At 42.0% G+C, this 18,176-nt stretch overlaps 1 protein-coding gene and 1 long non-coding RNA gene across 15 annotated transcripts in view; one reads left to right on the top strand and one right to left on the bottom strand.

The window, feature by feature from the left end:
- The window catches only part of LOC133556278 (uncharacterized), a 283,472-nt gene that overhangs the window by 226,473 nt on the left and 38,823 nt on the right, over positions 1–18,176 (top strand). For 10 of the 14 annotated variants that reach the window (XM_061906041.1, XM_061906038.1, XM_061906047.1 and 7 more), the window contains 11 exons: positions 2,248–2,316; positions 2,514–2,603; positions 4,363–4,488; positions 4,582–4,790; positions 4,850–4,935; positions 5,003–5,038; positions 6,540–6,581; positions 6,646–6,772; positions 14,018–14,114; positions 14,177–14,320; positions 18,101–18,176. The exon at positions 18,101–18,176 is cut by the window's right edge and continues 2 nt beyond it. In XM_061906041.1, coding sequence (XP_061762025.1) covers positions 2,248–2,316; positions 2,514–2,603; positions 4,363–4,488; positions 4,582–4,790; positions 4,850–4,935; positions 5,003–5,038; positions 6,540–6,581; positions 6,646–6,772; positions 14,018–14,114; positions 14,177–14,320; positions 18,101–18,176 — 1,102 coding nt within the window. The other 4 variants (XM_061906051.1, XM_061906048.1, XM_061906043.1 and 1 more) reach the window with 2 other exon arrangements.
- Positions 13,526–18,176, bottom strand: part of LOC133556280 (uncharacterized) — a 10,530-nt gene continuing 5,879 nt past the window's right edge. The window contains exons 2-3 of the long non-coding RNA XR_009807487.1: positions 16,070–16,144; positions 13,526–14,401 (exon numbers count right to left, since the gene is read on the bottom strand). This is a non-coding gene — a long non-coding RNA (uncharacterized LOC133556280). The remainder of the gene's footprint in view (positions 14,402–16,069; positions 16,145–18,176) is intronic.

Here is an 18,176-nt window from a genome sequence, read left to right as displayed (position 1 = left end):
CCGTGCTGCCGTTAGGTTAATGAGGTCTACTTAAAACAAGTACCAAGTCCTGGTCATGTCCGGTGATCGGATCATTCAGTTCCTCACAAATTATTATTTTTCAATGACATCGAATCAATTTGCCATTTGATCAATTTCATATAAACGTTTTTAACCTCAGGAAGCAAAGGAATGCAACACAAATTGTCAAATAAACACTGTGGTAATGTTTTACTCGTTTATAGCATACCAAGTGGTACCTCTGGATTGGGGGTGGTGGTTCCTCTCTTTAAGAAGGGGAACCGGAGGGTGTGTTCCAACTATCGTGGGATCACACTCCTCAGCCTCCCCGGTAAGGTCTATTCAGGTGTACTGGACAGGAGGCTACGTCGGATAGTCCAACCTCGGATTCAGGAGGAACAGTGTGTTTTTTTTCCTGGTCGTGGAAATGTGGACCAGCTCTATACTCTTAGCAGGGTCCTTTAGGGTGCATGGGAGTTTGCCCAATCAGTCTACATGTGCTTTGTGAACTTAGAGGAGTCCTGTGGAGAGTGCTCAGAGAGTATGGGGTATCGAACTGTCTGATTGTCAGAACTTGGTCCACATTGCCAGCAGTAAGTCACACATGTTTCTAGTGGGGGTTGGACTCTGCCAGGACTGCCCTTTGTCACCCATTCTGTTTACAACTTTTATGGACAGAATTTCTAGACACAGTGAGAACGTTGAGGGGATCCGGTTTGGTGGCTGCAGGATTAGGTCTCTGCTTTTTGCAGATGATGTGGTCCTGATGGCTTCATCTGGCCAGGATCTTCAACTTTCACTGGATCCTGGATCGGTTCGCACCTCTGTGATGAGACTCAGCACCTCCAAGTCAGAGTCCATGGTTCTCAACCGGAAAAGGATGGAGGGCCATCTCCAGGTTGGGGAAGAGATCTTGCCCCAAGTGGAGTAGTTCAAGTACATCTGAGTCTTGTTCACAAGTGGGGGAAGAGTGGACCGTGAGATCAACAGCCGGATCGGTGCAGCGTCTGCAGTAATGAGGACCCTTTATCGATCAGTTGTGGTGAAAAAGGAGCTGAGCCGGAAGGCAAAGCCCTCAATTTACCGGTCGTTCTACGTTCCCATCCTTACGAGCTTTGGGTCATGACCTAAACGACAAGCTCTCGGGTACAAGATCTACTTTCCCATCCTCTCCTATGGTCATGAACTTTGGATTATGACCTAAAAGCGGGATCACGGGTACAAGCTGCCCAAATAAGGGTTCTCCGTGAGGTGGTGAGACTCTCCCCTAGAGATAGGGTGAGAAGCTCTGTCATTCAGGAATATATCAGAGTAAAATCACTGCTCCTCCACATTGACAGGAGCCAGATGAGGTGGTTCGGGCATTTGGTCAGGATGCCACCCGGACGCCTCCCCGGAGAGGCGTTTAGGGCACGTCCGACCGGAAGGAGGCCACGGGGAAGACCCAGGACACGTTGGGAAGTCTATGTCTCCTGGCTGGCCTCGGAATCCCCCGGGGAGGAGCTGGACCAAGTAACTGGGGAGAAGGAAGTCTGGACTTCTCCGCTTAGGCTGCTGCCCCCACTACTCAATCTCGGATAAGTGGAAGAAGATGGATGGAAGGACAAGAAGTGTAAAAATAAGTGTAGAACTGAAATGCTAACAATGCTAACAAGTGAGTTGGCACACGCTGCTGTTGATCGTCTCTTCTGTCACTTCCTGTTCCTGGCCGGCTTCTGGTGGAGCAGATGGACCACTTCCTGTTTGTGTTTGCTGACACCCGCTTCAAACATGGTCCGGTTTACACCCTGGCTTCTCTCCACGTCCAGACTCTTGGATGCTGGCAGTCGCCGCGGCAACAAGATGTGTTTTTCCTGCTTGGCACAACTTCTTATGTTTGCCTCATGTCACACACAAAGTGAAAGTGAAAGTTGTCATGATTTTGGCAAACGTGGTTGTTGGTGCTGCCATGTAATGCCGCCATTAGTCCTACTTTCATCCCCACATGTAAAAAAAACAGGGAAGCCCTCCAGTGGGAAAAAAATTGTTGCTAAGCAACCAACTTGTGTATCAAAAGTAAAATGTTACGTGAAGAATGAGTCTCACCTTGGACAGAATGTTAGAAATTAATTTATTTGTATCCAGATCTGCACCAAAATGTCAAAAAAACTCCATCCACAGCGTTTCTACTGGTTAAAGCGAATACTGCACGCCATTTTGTGTCCACTTTTCATTCATATCCTTCCTCATTTCCTGTTTCGTCCCCAGAGAGATCGCTTTGTCAAGATTTTGGATCAGCTACACAACTCTCTTCGTATCGACCTGTCCATGTACCGAGTGAGTGGTCGCCACCCCTTCTTTATCTCCAAACTGTCTCAAAGCTGCTTGCTCTTTATCTTAAAAACTCTCATTCCTGAGACATGTTTGATGTACAAATGCTTTAATGTGTGTGTGTGTGTGTGTGTGTGTGTGTGTGTGTGTGTGTGTGTGTGTGTGTGTGTGCGTGTGTGTGCGTGTGTGTGTGTGTGTGTCAGAACAACTTTCCAGCTAGCAACAAGTCCCGCCTCAGTGATCTGAAGTCCACAGTGGACCTTCTGACCAGCATCACCTTCTTCAGGATGAAGGTACACACAAGACACCTCTTGATCTTCACCAAGTGCTCACTTGCTGAAAGTTTTTTTCGGACTATAAGATGCACTTAGAATATTTTCATTTTCTCAAAAATGGACAGTGCGCCTTTTAACCCGGTGCGCCTAATGTACAGAATAAATCTGGTTGTGCTTTCCGATCTGGAAGCAATTTTATGCGGTACATGGTGTCATGATAGGTGTGACCAGTAGATGGCAGTCACACATAAGAGATACGTGTGGACTGCAGGTTGACGCCTGTTACATAAATGACGCTAGCAAGTACTGGTAAGCAAGCAACACCAAAACTTTGATGTTTTATTGAAATATAGAACATTGCACACAGCGCTCAAAAATCTGTCAAAATGTTTTAAGACGACATTGGTAAGCTACGAAGTCGGTGCAGCACGTCCTGAGCTTCAACATACGATATTATGGTGTGTGTACAAAACGGCCCAGTGCTTTAAGGCTTTGGATGCGGTGGGGCTGTCTTGGTTGACAAGACTCCGCAACATTGCATGGACATCGGGGGAGGTGCTTCTGAATTGCGGGTGGTGATTCCTCTCTTTAAGAAGGGGAACCGGAGGGTGTGTTCCAACTATCGTGGGATCACACTCTTCAGCCTTCTCAGTAAGGTCTATTCAGGTGTACTGGAGAAGAGGCTACGCCGGATAGTCCAACCTCGGATTCAGGAGGAGCAGTGTGGTTTTCATCTCGGTCGTGGAACTGTGGACCAGCTCCATACTCTTGGCAGGGTCCTTGAGGGTGCATGGGAGTTTATCAACCAGTCTACATGTGCTTTGTGGACTTGGAGAAGGCATTGGACCGTGTCCCTCGGGAAGTCCTGTGGTGAATGCTCAGAGAGTTTGTTGTATCGGACCGCTCTGATCAGGATCAGAGCTTTGTCCGCATTGCCGGTAGTAAGTCAGACCTGTTTCCAGTGAGGGTTGGACTCCGCCAAGGCTGCCCTTTGTCACTGATTCTGTTCATAACTTTTATGGACAGAATTTTTAGGCACAGTGAGAGCGTTGAGGGGTTCTGGTTTGGTAGCTGCGGGATTAGGTTTCTGCTTTTTCCAGATGTATTGGTTCGCAGCTGAGTGTGAAGCGACTGGGATGAAAATCAGCATTTCCAAGTCCGAGTCCATGTTTCTTGCCTGGAAAAGGATGATGTGCCATCTCTGGTTTGGGGAGGAGATTTTTCCCCAAGTGGAGGAGTCTTGTTCACTAAGGGGAATTGTGAGATCAAAACTCAGACCTGTGTGTCGACGCTGTATTGGTCTGTCATGGTGAAGAAGGAGCTGAGCCGGAAGTCAAAGCTCTCAATTTAACGGTCGATCTACGTTCCCATCCTCACCTATGGTCATGAGCTTTGGGTTATGACCTAAAGGACAAGATCACGGTTACAATCGGTCGACACGTGTTTCCTCTGTCAGGTGGTGGGGCTCTTCTTTAGAGATAGGGTGAGAAGATGTGTCATCTAGGCCTCCCTCCCTTGGGAGGTGTTTAGGGCACTTCCGACCGGTCAGAGACCACGGGGAAGACCCAGGACACATTGGGGGGACTATGTCTCCCAGCTGGCCTGGGAACACCTCGGGATCCCCCATAAGGAGCTGGACAAAGTGTCTGGGAAGAGGGAACTCTGGACTTCTCTGCTTAGGCTGCTCCCCCCGCAAACCCACCTCGGATAAGTGGAAGAAAATGGATGGATTGTTATTGTTTTATGCGTGTTACTGAGCTGTGGTGTGGTCCTTCAGGTGTTGGAGCTGCAGAGTCCGCCCAGGGCGTCCACGGTGGTGCGAGACTGCGTGAAGGCCTGCCTGAACTCCACCTATGAGTACATCTTCAACAACTGTCTGGAGCTCTTCAACAGGCAGTTTCAGGTCGCCGAGCAAACAGTCTGTCAACACCTGATGACAGTATTACATATAACCGTCATCTTGGTCCAATAGTTCTTCTTCTTCTACTTTTTGCAGCCTGAGCCAAAAAAGAAGGAAAAGGGAGAAGTGGATGAGGAAGAGGAGGAGGGAGAAGAGGAGAAGGAGGAAGAGAAGAAGGATGAGGAGAGCCCGCCAGAAGAACAAGGCCCCAGCATCCAGAACCTGGACTTCTGGCCCAAACTCATCACGCTCATTGTGTCCATCATGGAGGAGGACAAGAGCTCGTACACGCCCGTCATCAACCAGTCAGTGGAAATATTGACTTGTTGGAGTGGTTATTGTCTGATCTTCCTGGTGTCTTTAGGTTTCCTCAGGAACTAAACGTTGGTAAGGTTAGCGCTGAAGTCATGTGGACGCTCTTCGCTCAGGACGTCAAATATGCCCTGGAGGGTAAAGTACATTTGGTTCTGTCCCCTGGTGCTTCTTCACTCGCGTCACTTCTTTTCTTCTGCTTTAGTTTTGGCTAAAAGTCAACGTGATCGCAGGAACCATGGTGAGGTGTTAGCGTGTTAGCATCACGTGACCTTTTGGTCTCCTCTAGAACATCTGCTAGTTTACCATAGACCTTTAAACCCCGCCCACCTCTCTCTTTACCATGGGCCTTTAAACCCCGCCCACATCTCTATTGACCATGGACCTTTAAACCCCGGCCACCTTTCTCTTTACCTTAGACCTTTAAACCCCGGCCACATCTCTCTTTACATGGACCTTTTAAACCCCGCCCACATCACTCTTTACCATGAGCCTTTAAACCCCGCCCACCTCTCTATTGACCATGGACCTTTAAACCCCGCCCACCTCTCTCTTTACCTTGGACCTTTAAACACTGCACACGGTGTGGCGATGTTGGTAGAGTGGCTGTGACAGTAATCTGAGGGTTAATGGTTTAATCCCCACCTTCTACCATCCTAGTTATGTCAGTTGTGTCCATGGGCAAGACACTTCACCCTTGCTCCTGATGGGTCTTGGTGAGCGCCTTGCATTGCAGCTCCCACCATTAGTGTGTGAATGGGCAAATTTGGAAATACTGTCAAAGCGCTTTGGGTTCCTTAAAAAGGGGTAGAAAAGCGCTATACAAGTACAACCCATTTACCATTCACACATCTCTCTTTACCATGGAATTTTAAACCCCGCCCACCTCTGTATTGACCATGGACCTTTAAACCCCGCCCACCTCTCTATTTACCATGGACCTTTAAACCCCGCCCACCTCTCTCTTTACCTTGCACCTTTAAACCCTGCACACATCTCTCTTTACCATGGACCTTTCAACCCCGCCCACCTCTGTATTGACCATGGACCTTTAAACCTCGCCCATCTCTCTCTTTACCATCTCCCTTTAAACCCCGCCCACCTCTTTGTTTACCATGGACATTTAAACTCCGCTCACCTCTCTCTTTGCCATGGACCTTTAAACCTCGCCCACCTCTCTTTAGACCATGGAGCTTTAAACCCCGCCAACCTCTCTCTTCATCATGGACCTTTAAACCCCGCCCACCTCTCTATTGATCAATTACCTTTAAACCCCGCCCAACTCTCTCGTTACCATGGACATTTAAACCCCACCCAACTCTCTCTACCATGGGCCTTTAAACCCCACCTACCTCTCTATTGACGATGGACATTCACACCCCGCCCACCTCTCTATTGACCAATGACCTTAAACCCTGCCCACCTCTCTATTGACCATGGGCCTTTAAACCCCACCCATCTCTCTGTTTACCATGGACCTTTAAACCCCGCCCACCTCTCTGTTGACCATGGAACTTTAAACCCTGCCCACCTCTCTGTTGACCAATGACCTTTAAACCCCGCCCACCTCTCTTTTGACCATGGACCTTTATACCCCGCCCAACTCTCTATTGACCAATGATCTTTAAACCCCGCCTACCTCTCTGTTGACCATGGGCCTTTAAAGCAATCATTCTCACTTATCATCCTCCCCCTCATGCTTGTTCATGCTGTCATTCTTCTCCATGGCGACACCATGGCAGTGCCCGGCTCCTACCGCATCCGCAGGCTAGACTTCCAACCTGGTACGAAGACAGGAAGTGACGCGTGTTGTGATGGCGGCCATGTTTTGACGTGACGTTTCCACAGAGCACGAGAAACACAGAGTGTGTAAGGCGACCGACTACATGAACCTTCACTTCAAGATCAAGCGGCTCTACAACGAGTACATCGCTCAGCTGCCCGCCTTCAGTGGCGCCGTTCCTGAGTACCCGGCGTGAGTAAGACTTCCTGTACCCGCCTCTTTGAGTCCATCTGTTTATGTCCCTTCTTGTTGTTCTTCTAGATCAGGGGTCAGCAAACCGCGGCTCCGGAGCCGCATGCGGCTCTTGGATCCCTCTGATGTGGCTCAGCTGCATACTTGCCAACTCCCCCATTTTTCCGGGAGATTTTCCGGATTTCAGTGCCTCTCCCAGAAATCTCCCCAGGATAACATTCTCAGATTTTCACCCGGACAATAATATTGAGGGCGTGCCGTGATGGCAAAGCCTTAAATGTCCTCTCGACCATGTCGTCGCGTCCGCTTTAATACTATGCCGGCCCCATCTAGTGTGCGGCTGCAGACTCAACGCGCAAGCGACTGCAAGCCATACTTGTTCAACAGCCATAAAGGTCTCACTGAGGGTTGTGATATAAACAACTTTAACACTCTCACTAATATGCGCCACATTGTGAACCCACACCAAATAAGAATGACAAACACATTTCGGGAGAACATATGCACTGTAACACAAAATAAACACAACAGAACAAATACCCGGGATCCCAAGCATCCCTAACTCTTCCGGGCTACATTATACACCCCCACTATCACCCTCCAACCCCACCCCCTCCGTGCGTTGGTTGAGGTGGGCGGGGTTGGGGGGACGGGTTTTGGTGGTAGCGGGGGTGTACAATGTAGCCCGGAAGAGTTCGGCATACATGGGATTCTGGGTATTTCTTCTGTTGTGTTTATGTTGTGTTACAGTGCGGATGTTCTCCCGAAATTTGTTTGTCATTCTTGTTTGGTGTGGTTTCACAGTGTGGCGCATATTAGTAAGAGTGCTAAAGTTGTTTATATCACAACCCTCAGTGTAACCTGTATGGCTGTTGAGCAAATATGCCTTGCAGTTGCTTATGTGTGTCTGGAGAAGCCTCATACAACATGTGAATGGGCTGGTAAGCTGTTTGTTACAGTTGTAGAGGGCACTAAACGCATTGTCATCATAGCACGCCCTTATTATTGTTCTTTGGGTGAAAACCAGCACACAGTTGAGAGAATGGTTGCTCTGAAACTCGGTAGTCTCCCAGAAAAATTGAGATGGTTGGCAAATGTGATGTTGTCAAGCGGCATTCAAATAAAACTTGCGGGCCGCACTAATAAATACATTTTCATATTAAGGTGCGGGCCGCCTGTCTGAGACCCCTGGCTAATACATAGCACAAAGCAAAAAAAACCTCTTGTTTGCAGTGTTATTTCATTTAAAATTTCAAAAGAGTTATGTGGCTCCCATAGTTTTCTTTATTTTGTGAAACGGGTCAAAATGGCTCTTTGAGTTGTAAAGGTTGCCGACCCCTGTTCGAGATCATATAGATCTGTTTATGTCCCTTCTTGTGGTTCTTGTAGATCATATGGATCTGTTTATGTACACTTATTGTGGTTTTTCTAAATGGTAAATGGTCGTACTTGTATAGCGCTTTTCTACCCCTTTTTAAGGAGCCCAAAGCGCTTTGACAGTATTTCCACATTCACCCATTCACACACACATTCACGCACAGATGGCGGGAGCTGCCATGCAAGGCGCTCACCAGGAGCCATCAGGAGCAAGGGTGAAGGGTCTTGCCCAAGGACACAACGGACGTGACTAGGATGGTAGAAGGTGGGGATTGAACCAGTAACCCTCAGATTGCCGGCACGGCCACTCTCCCAACTTCGCCACATCGTCCCCAGATCAAATAGATCTGTTTATGTCCCTTCTTGTGGTTGTTGTATATCATATGGATCTGTTTATGTCCCTTCCTGTGGTTCTTCTATATAATATGGATCTGTTTATGTCCCTTCTTGTGGTTCTTCTAGATCATATGGATCTGTTTATGTACACATCTTGTGGTTCTTCTATATCATACAGATCTGTTTCACCTTCTTGTGGTTCTTTTAGATCATATGCATCTGTTTCACCTTCTTATGGTTCTTGTAGTTCAAATGGATATGTTTATGTACACTTATTGTGGTTCTTCTAGATCATATGGATCTGTTTCACCTTCTAGTGGTTCTTATAGATCACATGGATCGATTTATGTACACTTCTTATGGTTATGGATCTGTTTCACCTTGTAAGAATAGTGGTTCTTCTCGTTCATATGGATCTGTTTCACCTTCTGGTGGTTCTTGTAGATTATATGGATCTGTTCCACCTTCTTGTGGTTATTTTAGATTATATGGATCTGTTTCACTTTTTTGTTGTTCTTTTAGATCATACGGATCTGTTTAACCTTCTTGTGGTTGGATCTGAATAACCTTTTGGTGGTTATTCTACAAACCCCGTTTCAATATGAGTTGGGAAATTGTCTTAGATGTAAATATAAACGGAATACAATGATTTGCAAATCATTTTCAACCCATATTCAGTTGAATATGCTACAAAGACAAAATATTTGATGTTCAAACTGATAAACTTTTTTTTTGGCAAATAATCATTAACTTTAGAATTTGATGCCAGCAACACGTGACAAAGAAGTTGGGAAAGGTGGCAATAAATACTGATAAAGTTGAGGAATACTCATCAAACACTTATTTGGAACATCCCACAGGGGTGCAGGCTAATTGGGAAAAGGTGGATGCCATGATTGGATATAAAAACAGCTTCCCAAAAAATGCTCGGTCTTTCACAAGAAAGGAGGGGGCGAGGTACACCCCTTTGTCCACAACTGCTTGAGCAAATAGCCAAACAGTTTAAGAACAATGTTTCTCAAAGTGCAATTGCAAGAAATTTAGGGATTTCAACATCTACGGTCCATAATATCATCAAAAAGTTCAGAGAATCTGGAGAAATCACTCCACGCAAGCGGCATGGCCGGAAACCAACATTGAATGACCGTGACCTTCGATACCTCAGACGGCACTGTATCAAAAACCAACATCAATCTCTAAAGGATATCACCACATGGGCTCAGGAACACTTCAGAAAACCACTGTCACTAAATACCATCTGTAAGTGCAAGTTAAAGCTCTACTATGCAAAGCTAAAGCCATTTATCAACAACTACAAACGCCGCCGGCTTCTCTGGGCCCGAGATCATCTAAGATGGACTGATGTAAAGTGGAAAAGTGTTCTGTGGTCTGACGAGTCCACATTTCCAATTGTTTTAGGAAATATTCGACATCGTGTCATCAAGACCAAAGGGGAAGCGAACCATCCAGACTGTTATCGGCGCAAAGTTCATAAGCAAGCATCTGTGATGGTATGGGGGTGCATTAGTGCCCAAGGCATGGGTAACTTACACATCTGTGAAGGCACCATTAATGCTGAAAGGTACATAAAGGTTTTGGAACAACATATGCTGCCATCTAAGCGCCATCTTTTTCATGGACGCCCCTGCTTATTTCAGTAAGACAATGCCAAGCCACATTCAGCATGTGTTACAACAGCGTGGCTTCGTTAAAAAAAAGTGCGGGTACTTTCCTGACCCGCTTGCAGTCCAGACCCGTCCCCCATCAAAAATGTGTGGCGCATTATGAAGCATAAGATACGACAGTGGAGAGCCCGGACTGTTGAAGGACTGAAGCCCTACATAAAACAAGAATGGGAAAGAATTCCACTTTCAAAGCTTCAACAATTAGTTTTCTCAGTTCCCAAACGTTTATTGAGTGTTGTTAAAAAAAAGTTGATGTAACACAGTGTTGAACATGCCCTTTCCCAAATACTTTGACACGTGTTGCAGCCATGAAATTCTAAGTTAATTATTATTAAATTATTACATTTATTTATTTAAAAAATAATTAAGTTTATGAGTTTAACATCAAATATATTGTCTTTGTAGTGCATTCAACTGAATATGGGTTGAAAAGGATTTGCAAATCATTATATTCCGTTTATATTTACATCCAACACAATTTCCCAACTCATATGGAAACGGGGTTTGTAGATCATATGGATCTGTTTCATTTTCTTGTGGTTCTTCTAGATCATATGCATCTGTTTATGTAAACTTCCTTTCTTTTCTTCTAGATCATATGGATCTGTTTGACCTTATTGGGTTTTTTCTAAATCATATGGATCTGTTTATGTACACTTCTTGTGGTTTTTCTAGATCATATGGATCTGTTTCACCTTTATGTGGTACTTCCAGATCATATGGATCCGTTCCATCTTTTTGTGGTTATTCTAGATCATATGGATCTGTTATGTACACTTATTGTGGTTCTATTAGATGATATGGATCTGTTCCATCTTGTGGTTATTCTACATCTTATGGATCTGTTTCACCTTCTTGCGGTTCTTCTAGATCATATGGATCTGTTTCACCTTATTGTGGTTCTTTTAGATCCTATGAATCTGTTTATGTATACTTTTTGTGGTTGTTCTATATCATATCGTTCTGTTTCACCTTCTTGTGGTTTTTGTAGGTCATATGGATTTGTTTATGTACACTGCTTGCGGTTCTTCTAGAACAGGGGTCAGCAACCTTTACCACTCAAAGAGCCATTTTGACCCGTTTCACAAAGTAAAGAAAACAATGGGAGCCACATAACTCTTTTGAAATTTATAATGAAATAATACTGCATGCAGAGTTTTTTTTTTTGCTTTGTGCTATGTATAAGCCAGGGGTCTCAAACATTAATATGAAAATGTAATGTTTGTTCAGCCCGCAAGTTTTATATGAATGCCGCTTGACAGCGTCACACCTGCCAACCCTCCCAATTTTCCCACGAGACTCCCGAAATTCAGAGTAATTATTCTCTCGAATGTACGCTGGTGTTCACCCAATGAACAATAATAAGGCCGTACAATGATGTCACTACCGCCCTCTACAGCTTGTACAAATAGCTTGCCATCCCAAAGAATTGTTTGCTGAGACTATTGTAGACACACGTAAGAGACTGCAAGGCATCCTTATTCAATAGCAATACAGGTCACAATGAACGTGGCCGTTTAAACAACTTTAGCACTCTTACTAATATGCGCCACACTGTGAACCCACACCAAACAAAAATTACAAACACATTTCAGGAGAACATCCTCACTATAACACAACATAAACACGACAGAACAAATACCCATAATCCCATGTATCCCGACTATTCCAGGCTACAATATACACCCAGCTACCACCAAACCAAACTCCCCTCCCCCGCCCCTCTGTGCGTCGGTTGAGGTAGGCAGGGTTTGGGGGGGGGGGGGTTGGGTTGGTGGTAGCTGGGTGTATAATGGAGCCCGGAAGAGTCAGGGATACATGGGATTATGGGTATTTGTTCTGTCGTGTTTATGTTGTGTTACAGTGAGGATGTTCTCCCGAAATGTTTGTCATTCTTGTTTGGTGTGGGTTCACAGCTTGGCGCATATTAGTAAGAGTGTTAAAGTTGTTTGTATCGCAACCCTCAGTGTGACCTGTATGGCTGTTGAGCAAGTAAGCCTTGCAGTAGCGTTTACGTTAAGAAAAAAGTCGCATCCAAAATGTGACCGCACATAGCATGGTAAAAATCCTGGCGCAATGACATTTAGAAAGGGTGTGCGAGCCATCACGGCACGCCCTCAAAGTTGATGTCTGGGTGAAAATCGAAAAATGTTTACCCGGGATATTTCTGATAGAGACATTGCAATTTGGAAATCTTCCGGACTTCTCCGGGCGGTCGGCAAGTATGCGGCTGAGCCACGTCAGAGTGGTCAAAGAGCCACACGCGACTCCGGAGCCACGGGTTACCGAACCCTGTTCTAGATCATATGGATCTGTTTCACTTTCTCGTGGTACTTCTAGATCATATGGATCTCCTATGTACACTTTTGTAGTTCTTCTAGATCAGGGGTCACCAACCTTTTTGAAACCAAGAGCTACTTCTTGGGTACTGATTAATGCGAAGGGCTACCAGTTTGATACACACTTAAATAAATTGCCAAAAATACACAATATGCTCAATTTACCTTTAATAAATAAATCATATATATATATATATATATACGGAATTTTTTTGTTGAGAATAAATGATGAAAAAACACTTAATTGAACGGTTTAAAAGAGTAGAAAACACGAAAAAAATGAAAAATAAATTTTGAAACATAATTTATCTTCAATTTCGACTCTTTAAAATTCAAAATTCAACCGAAAAAAATGAAGAGAAAAACTAGCTAATTTGAATCTTTTTGAAAAAATTAACAAAATAATTTATGGAACATCATTAGTAAGTTTTCCTGATTAAGATGGATTTTAGAATTTTGATGACATGTTTTAGATAGGTCAAAATCCAATCTGCACTTTGTTAGAATATAAAACAAATTGGACCAAGCTATATTTCTAACAAAGAAAAATCATTATTTCTTCTAGATTTTCCAGAACAAAAATTTTAAATTAGAAATACAAAAGACTTTGAAATAAGATCTACATTTGATTCTACAGATTTTCTAGATTTGCCAGAATAATTATTTAGAATTTTAATTATAATAAGTTTGAAGAAATATTTCACAAATATTCTTAGTCGAAAAAACAGAAGCTAAAATGAAGAATTAAATTAAAATGTATTTATTATTCTTTACAATAAAACAAATAAATTTACTTGAACATTGATTAAAATTGTCAGGAAAGAAGAGGAAGGAATCGAAAAGGTAAAAAGGTATATGTGTTTAAAAATCCTAAAATAATTTTTAAGTTTGTATTTTTTTCTCTAAAATTGTCTTTCTGAAAGTTATAAGAAGCAAAGTAAAAAAATAAATGAATTTATTTCAACATGTGAAGACCAAGTCTTTAAAATATTTTCTTGGATTTTCAAATTCTATTTGAGTTTTGTCTCTCTTAGAATTAAAAATGTCGACCAAAGCGAGACCAGCTTGCTAATAAATAAATACAATTTAAAAAAATAGAGGCAGCTCACTGGTAAGTGCTGCTATTTGAGCTATTTTTAGAACAGGCCAGCGGGCGACTCATCTGGTCCTTACAGGCTACCTGGTGCCCGCGGGCACCGCGTTGGTGACCCCTGTTCTAGATCATATGGATCTGTTCTAGATCATAAGAATGTTTCACCTTCTCGTGATTTTTCTAGATAATCTGGATCCGTTTCACCTTGTGGTTCTTGTAGATCATATGGCTCTGTTTTACCTTGTGGTGGTTCTTGTAGATCATATGGATCTGTTTCACCTTCTTGTGGTTCTTCTAGATCATATGGATCTGTTTCACCTTCTGGTGGTTCTTCTAGGTCAAATGGATCTGTTTCACTTTCTGGTGGTACTCCTAGATCATTTAGATCTGTTTCACCTTATTGTGGTTCTTTTAGATGGTTTCTGCCGTTTGTGCTGAGCTGGCTGAAGGAGAACGAAGATGTTTCCATGGACTTCATGCATGCTGCACTGGAAAGAGACAAGAGAGAAGGAGTAAGTTGACTCATATTTTTTTCCTTTTTTGTATTCTATTTTTTATTTTTCTTCTCCGACAGTTCCAGTCCACATCAGAGCACGCTCTCTTCTCCAGCTCGGTGGTGGACATCTTCACGCAGCTCAACCAGAGCTTTGACATCATCCGCAAGCTGGACTGTCCCGATGGTGCCGTGCTAGCTCAGTACCACCGCCGCTTCGCCAAGGTGACCTCCTCTTTCTGTTAGCCTAGCATGTGGCTAGCACAGCTCCATGTGCAGGTGTGCTTGGTGGTGGTGGCGAGGAAGCTAAGTCATGAAATGAAAGGGAAAGTAAACAAACTAAACTATTCTATTATGTACTCAATAATATAGGACAAGGAATACAGTCAATGACATGATGAAGTTGTATTTATTCATAATGAAATATATGTAAACCCAGATAAATTGAAATGAACAAGATTATTGTATGACATGTAAATACATTTATCATTCTTCGTATGTAAACACTTGAAATATAATCAAAGATAAAATGTTATATACGTTTTGACAAAAATACAATTTAGGTTGTAGTCAAATGATTATTTTGTATCATCTTATTTTGTTAATCATCAGACAAGATGTGTTTAATTCTCTCCAACTTTCTAGAATGTTTTAAACACAAGTGATTATTACTAAAATATGCACAAACTGTTATTTTTATTTGAAACATATTCATAATCAGTGAGCTGCTTAGCATTAGCGACATTAGCTGTGTGCTCACAACTAGTTAATAATGATCTCTAATTGTGTTGCTACCTTCTATTATTATTAGTTCTATTATTATTATTGTTGCTATTGATTTTGTTTTTGTTATTATTACAATTTTTATTATTGTTGTTGTTTTTGTTACTATTAGTTGTGTTTTTATTGTTACTATGGTTATTGTTATTAGTTTTGTTAATATTATTATTTGTATTATAAGTTTTGTTAATATTATTAATAATTGTGTTATTGTTACTATTGTTGCTGTTGTTACTATTATTGTTATTGTTACTATTGTTGTTATTATTGTTGTTTTAATTGTTATTATTATTATTATCTTGTCAATAATATTATTGTTGTTGTTTTATTGTTATTATTATTACAATTATTGTTGTTACTATGATAATTATTATTTTGTTATTGTTGTTGTTATTGTTACTATTATTATTGTTGTTGTTCTTATTGGTATTATTATTGTTAGTATTATTTTAGTTATGGTTATTATTGTTGTTATTATTATTATTGTTATTATTGTGGTTGTTGTTAGTGGTATTATTATTGTTATTGTTACTATTAGTATTGTTGGTATTATTATTGTTGTTGTTATTGGTATTATTTTTATTATTGTTTTATTATTGTTACTATTATTATTATTGGTATTATTATTGTTGTTGGTATTGATGTAATTATTGTTAGTATTATTGTTATTATTTTTCGTTATGTTATTATTGTTGTTATTATTATTATTCCTCTAGTTGTTGTTAGTGGTATTATTGTTATTGTTACTATTAGTATAGGTATTATTATTGTTGTTGTTGTTGTTGTTATTGGTGTAATTATTGTTAGTAATATTGTTATAATTAGTTCTGTTATATTTATTATTATTGTTGTTGTTATTATTATTGTTATTATTTTTGTGGTTGTTGTTGTGGCATTATTACTGTTATTGGTATTATTATTTTTGTTAATAGTATTATTGTTGTTGTTGTTATTGTTACTATTATTGTTGTTGTTGTTATTGTTATTATTATTGTTACTATTATTGTTTTGTATTGTTATTGTTACTAGTCTTATTATTTGTATTATTGTTGTTATTATTATCATTGCTGTTATTGGTATTATTCTGTTGTTGTTGTTGTTGTTACTATTATCTTTATTATTATTATTTAAAAGTTGTTTATTGCAGCTCCTCCCCTACATCTGCAGCCCCCTCCCAGAGTTTGTTGTTTTTACCAGTTCATGCTTTGGGAGGTTTTCCTTGTCCAGATGTGTCTTCTGATCCCAGTCTTTGTCAAGTCCTTTGAGGTCCTGGTGATGAAGGAGTGAATCATTAATGTGTCTCTTGTACACCTTGACAATGATTGTTGTTGTTGTTGTTGTTGTGATGAAGGACTGATTCATTCATGTGGCTATGTTCCACCTTGACAATGATTGTCGTTGTTGTTGGGATGAAGGAATGAATCATTCATGTGGCTATGTTACACCTTGACAATGATTGTTGTTGTTGTTGTTGTTGTGATGAAGGATTATATCATTCATGTGGCTATGTTCCACCTTGACAATAATTTTTGTTGTTGTGATGAAGGAGTGAATCATTCTGTGGCTATGTTCAACCTTGACCATTATTGTTGTTGTTGTGATGATGAAGGAGTGAATCATTCATGTGGCTATGTTCCACCTTGATCATTATTGTTGTTGTTGTTGTTATTGTTTTTGTGATGAAAGAGTGAATTATTAAAGGCCTACTGAAATGAGATGTTCTTATTTAAACGGGGATAGCAGGTCCATTCTATGTGTCATACTTGATCATTTCGCGATATTGCCATATTTGTGCTGAAAGGATTTAGTAGAGAACATCGACGATAAAGTTTGCAACTTTTGGTCGCTAATAAAAAAGCTTTGCCTGTACCGGAAGTAACAGACGATGTGCGCGTGACGTCACGGGTTGTGGCACTCTTCACATTGTTTACAATCATGGCCACCAGCAGCGAGAGCGATTCGGACCGAGAAAGCGACGATTTCCCCATTAATTTGAGCGAGGATAAATAAATAAATAAATGGGTTGAACTTGTATAGCGCTTTTCTACCTTCAAGGTACTCAAAGCGCTTTGACACTACTTCCACATTTACCCATTCACACACACATTCACACACTGATGGAGGGAGCTGCCATGCAAGGCGCCAACCAGCACCCATCAGGAGCAAGGGTGAAGTGTCTTGCTCAGGACACAACGGACATGACGAGGTTGGTGCTAGGTGAGATTTGAACCAGGGACCCTCAGGTTGCGCACGGCCACTCTTCCACTGCGCCATGCCAGGATGAAAGATTTGTGGATGAGGAAAGTTAGAGTGAAGGACTGGAAAGAAAAAAAAAAGACAGGGCAGTGGGAGCGATTCAGATGTTATTAGACACATTTACTAGGATAATTCTGGAAAATCCCTTATCTGCTTATTGTGTTACTAGTGTTGTAGTGAGATTATACAGTCGTACCTGAAAGTCAGAGGGGTGTGGCCACGGGTGTTGTGACCGCCATTGTCTCTGAGGGAAGCCACCCAGCTGCCTCTTTGACAGGTGCACGATGAACGACCCAAGCTCCGCTCATGTCTACGGTAAGCGCCGACTTATTACCACAATTTTCTCACTGAAACCTGCCGGTTGACATGTGGTCGGGAACCATGTTCGCTTGACCGCTCTGTTCCATAGTAAAGCTTCACCTTCCGGAATGTAAACAAGGAAACACCGGCTGTGTTTGTGTTGCTAAATGCAGCCGCAATACACCGCTTCCCACCTCCATCTTTCTTATTTGATGTCTCCATTATTAATTGAACAAATTGCAAAAGATTCAGCAACACAGATGTCCAGAATACTGTGTAATTATGTGATTAAAGCAGACTACTTATAGCTGGGATCGGGATGGAAAAAAATGTGCGCTATAATCAGAGACGTCACGCGCACGCTTCATCATACGCGTCATCACACGCGCCATCATACTGACGTTTTCAACAGGATACTTCGTGCAAAATTTTAAATTGCAATTTAATAAACTAAAAAGGCTGTATTGGCATGTGTTGCAATGTTAATATTTCATCATTGATATATAAACTATCAGACTGCGTGGTCGGTAGTAGTGGGTTTCAGTAGGCCTTTAATGTGGCTATGTTCCACCTTGAGAATGATTGTTGTTGTGATGAAGGAGTGAATCATTCATGTGGCTATGTTACACCTTGACAATGATTGTTGTTGTTATTGTTGTGTGTGTGCAGACCATCAGCAGAGTCCTGCTGCAGTACTGCTCCCTGCTGGCCAAGACCTTCCCTGCATACTGTGCCAAGGAGAAGA

The sequence above is a fragment of the Nerophis ophidion genome, linkage group LG07, assembly GCF_033978795.1.
Source record: "Nerophis ophidion isolate RoL-2023_Sa linkage group LG07, RoL_Noph_v1.0, whole genome shotgun sequence".
NCBI lineage: Eukaryota > Metazoa > Chordata > Actinopteri > Syngnathiformes > Syngnathidae > Nerophis > Nerophis ophidion.
This window is presented reverse-complemented; position numbering and strand designations above follow the sequence as displayed.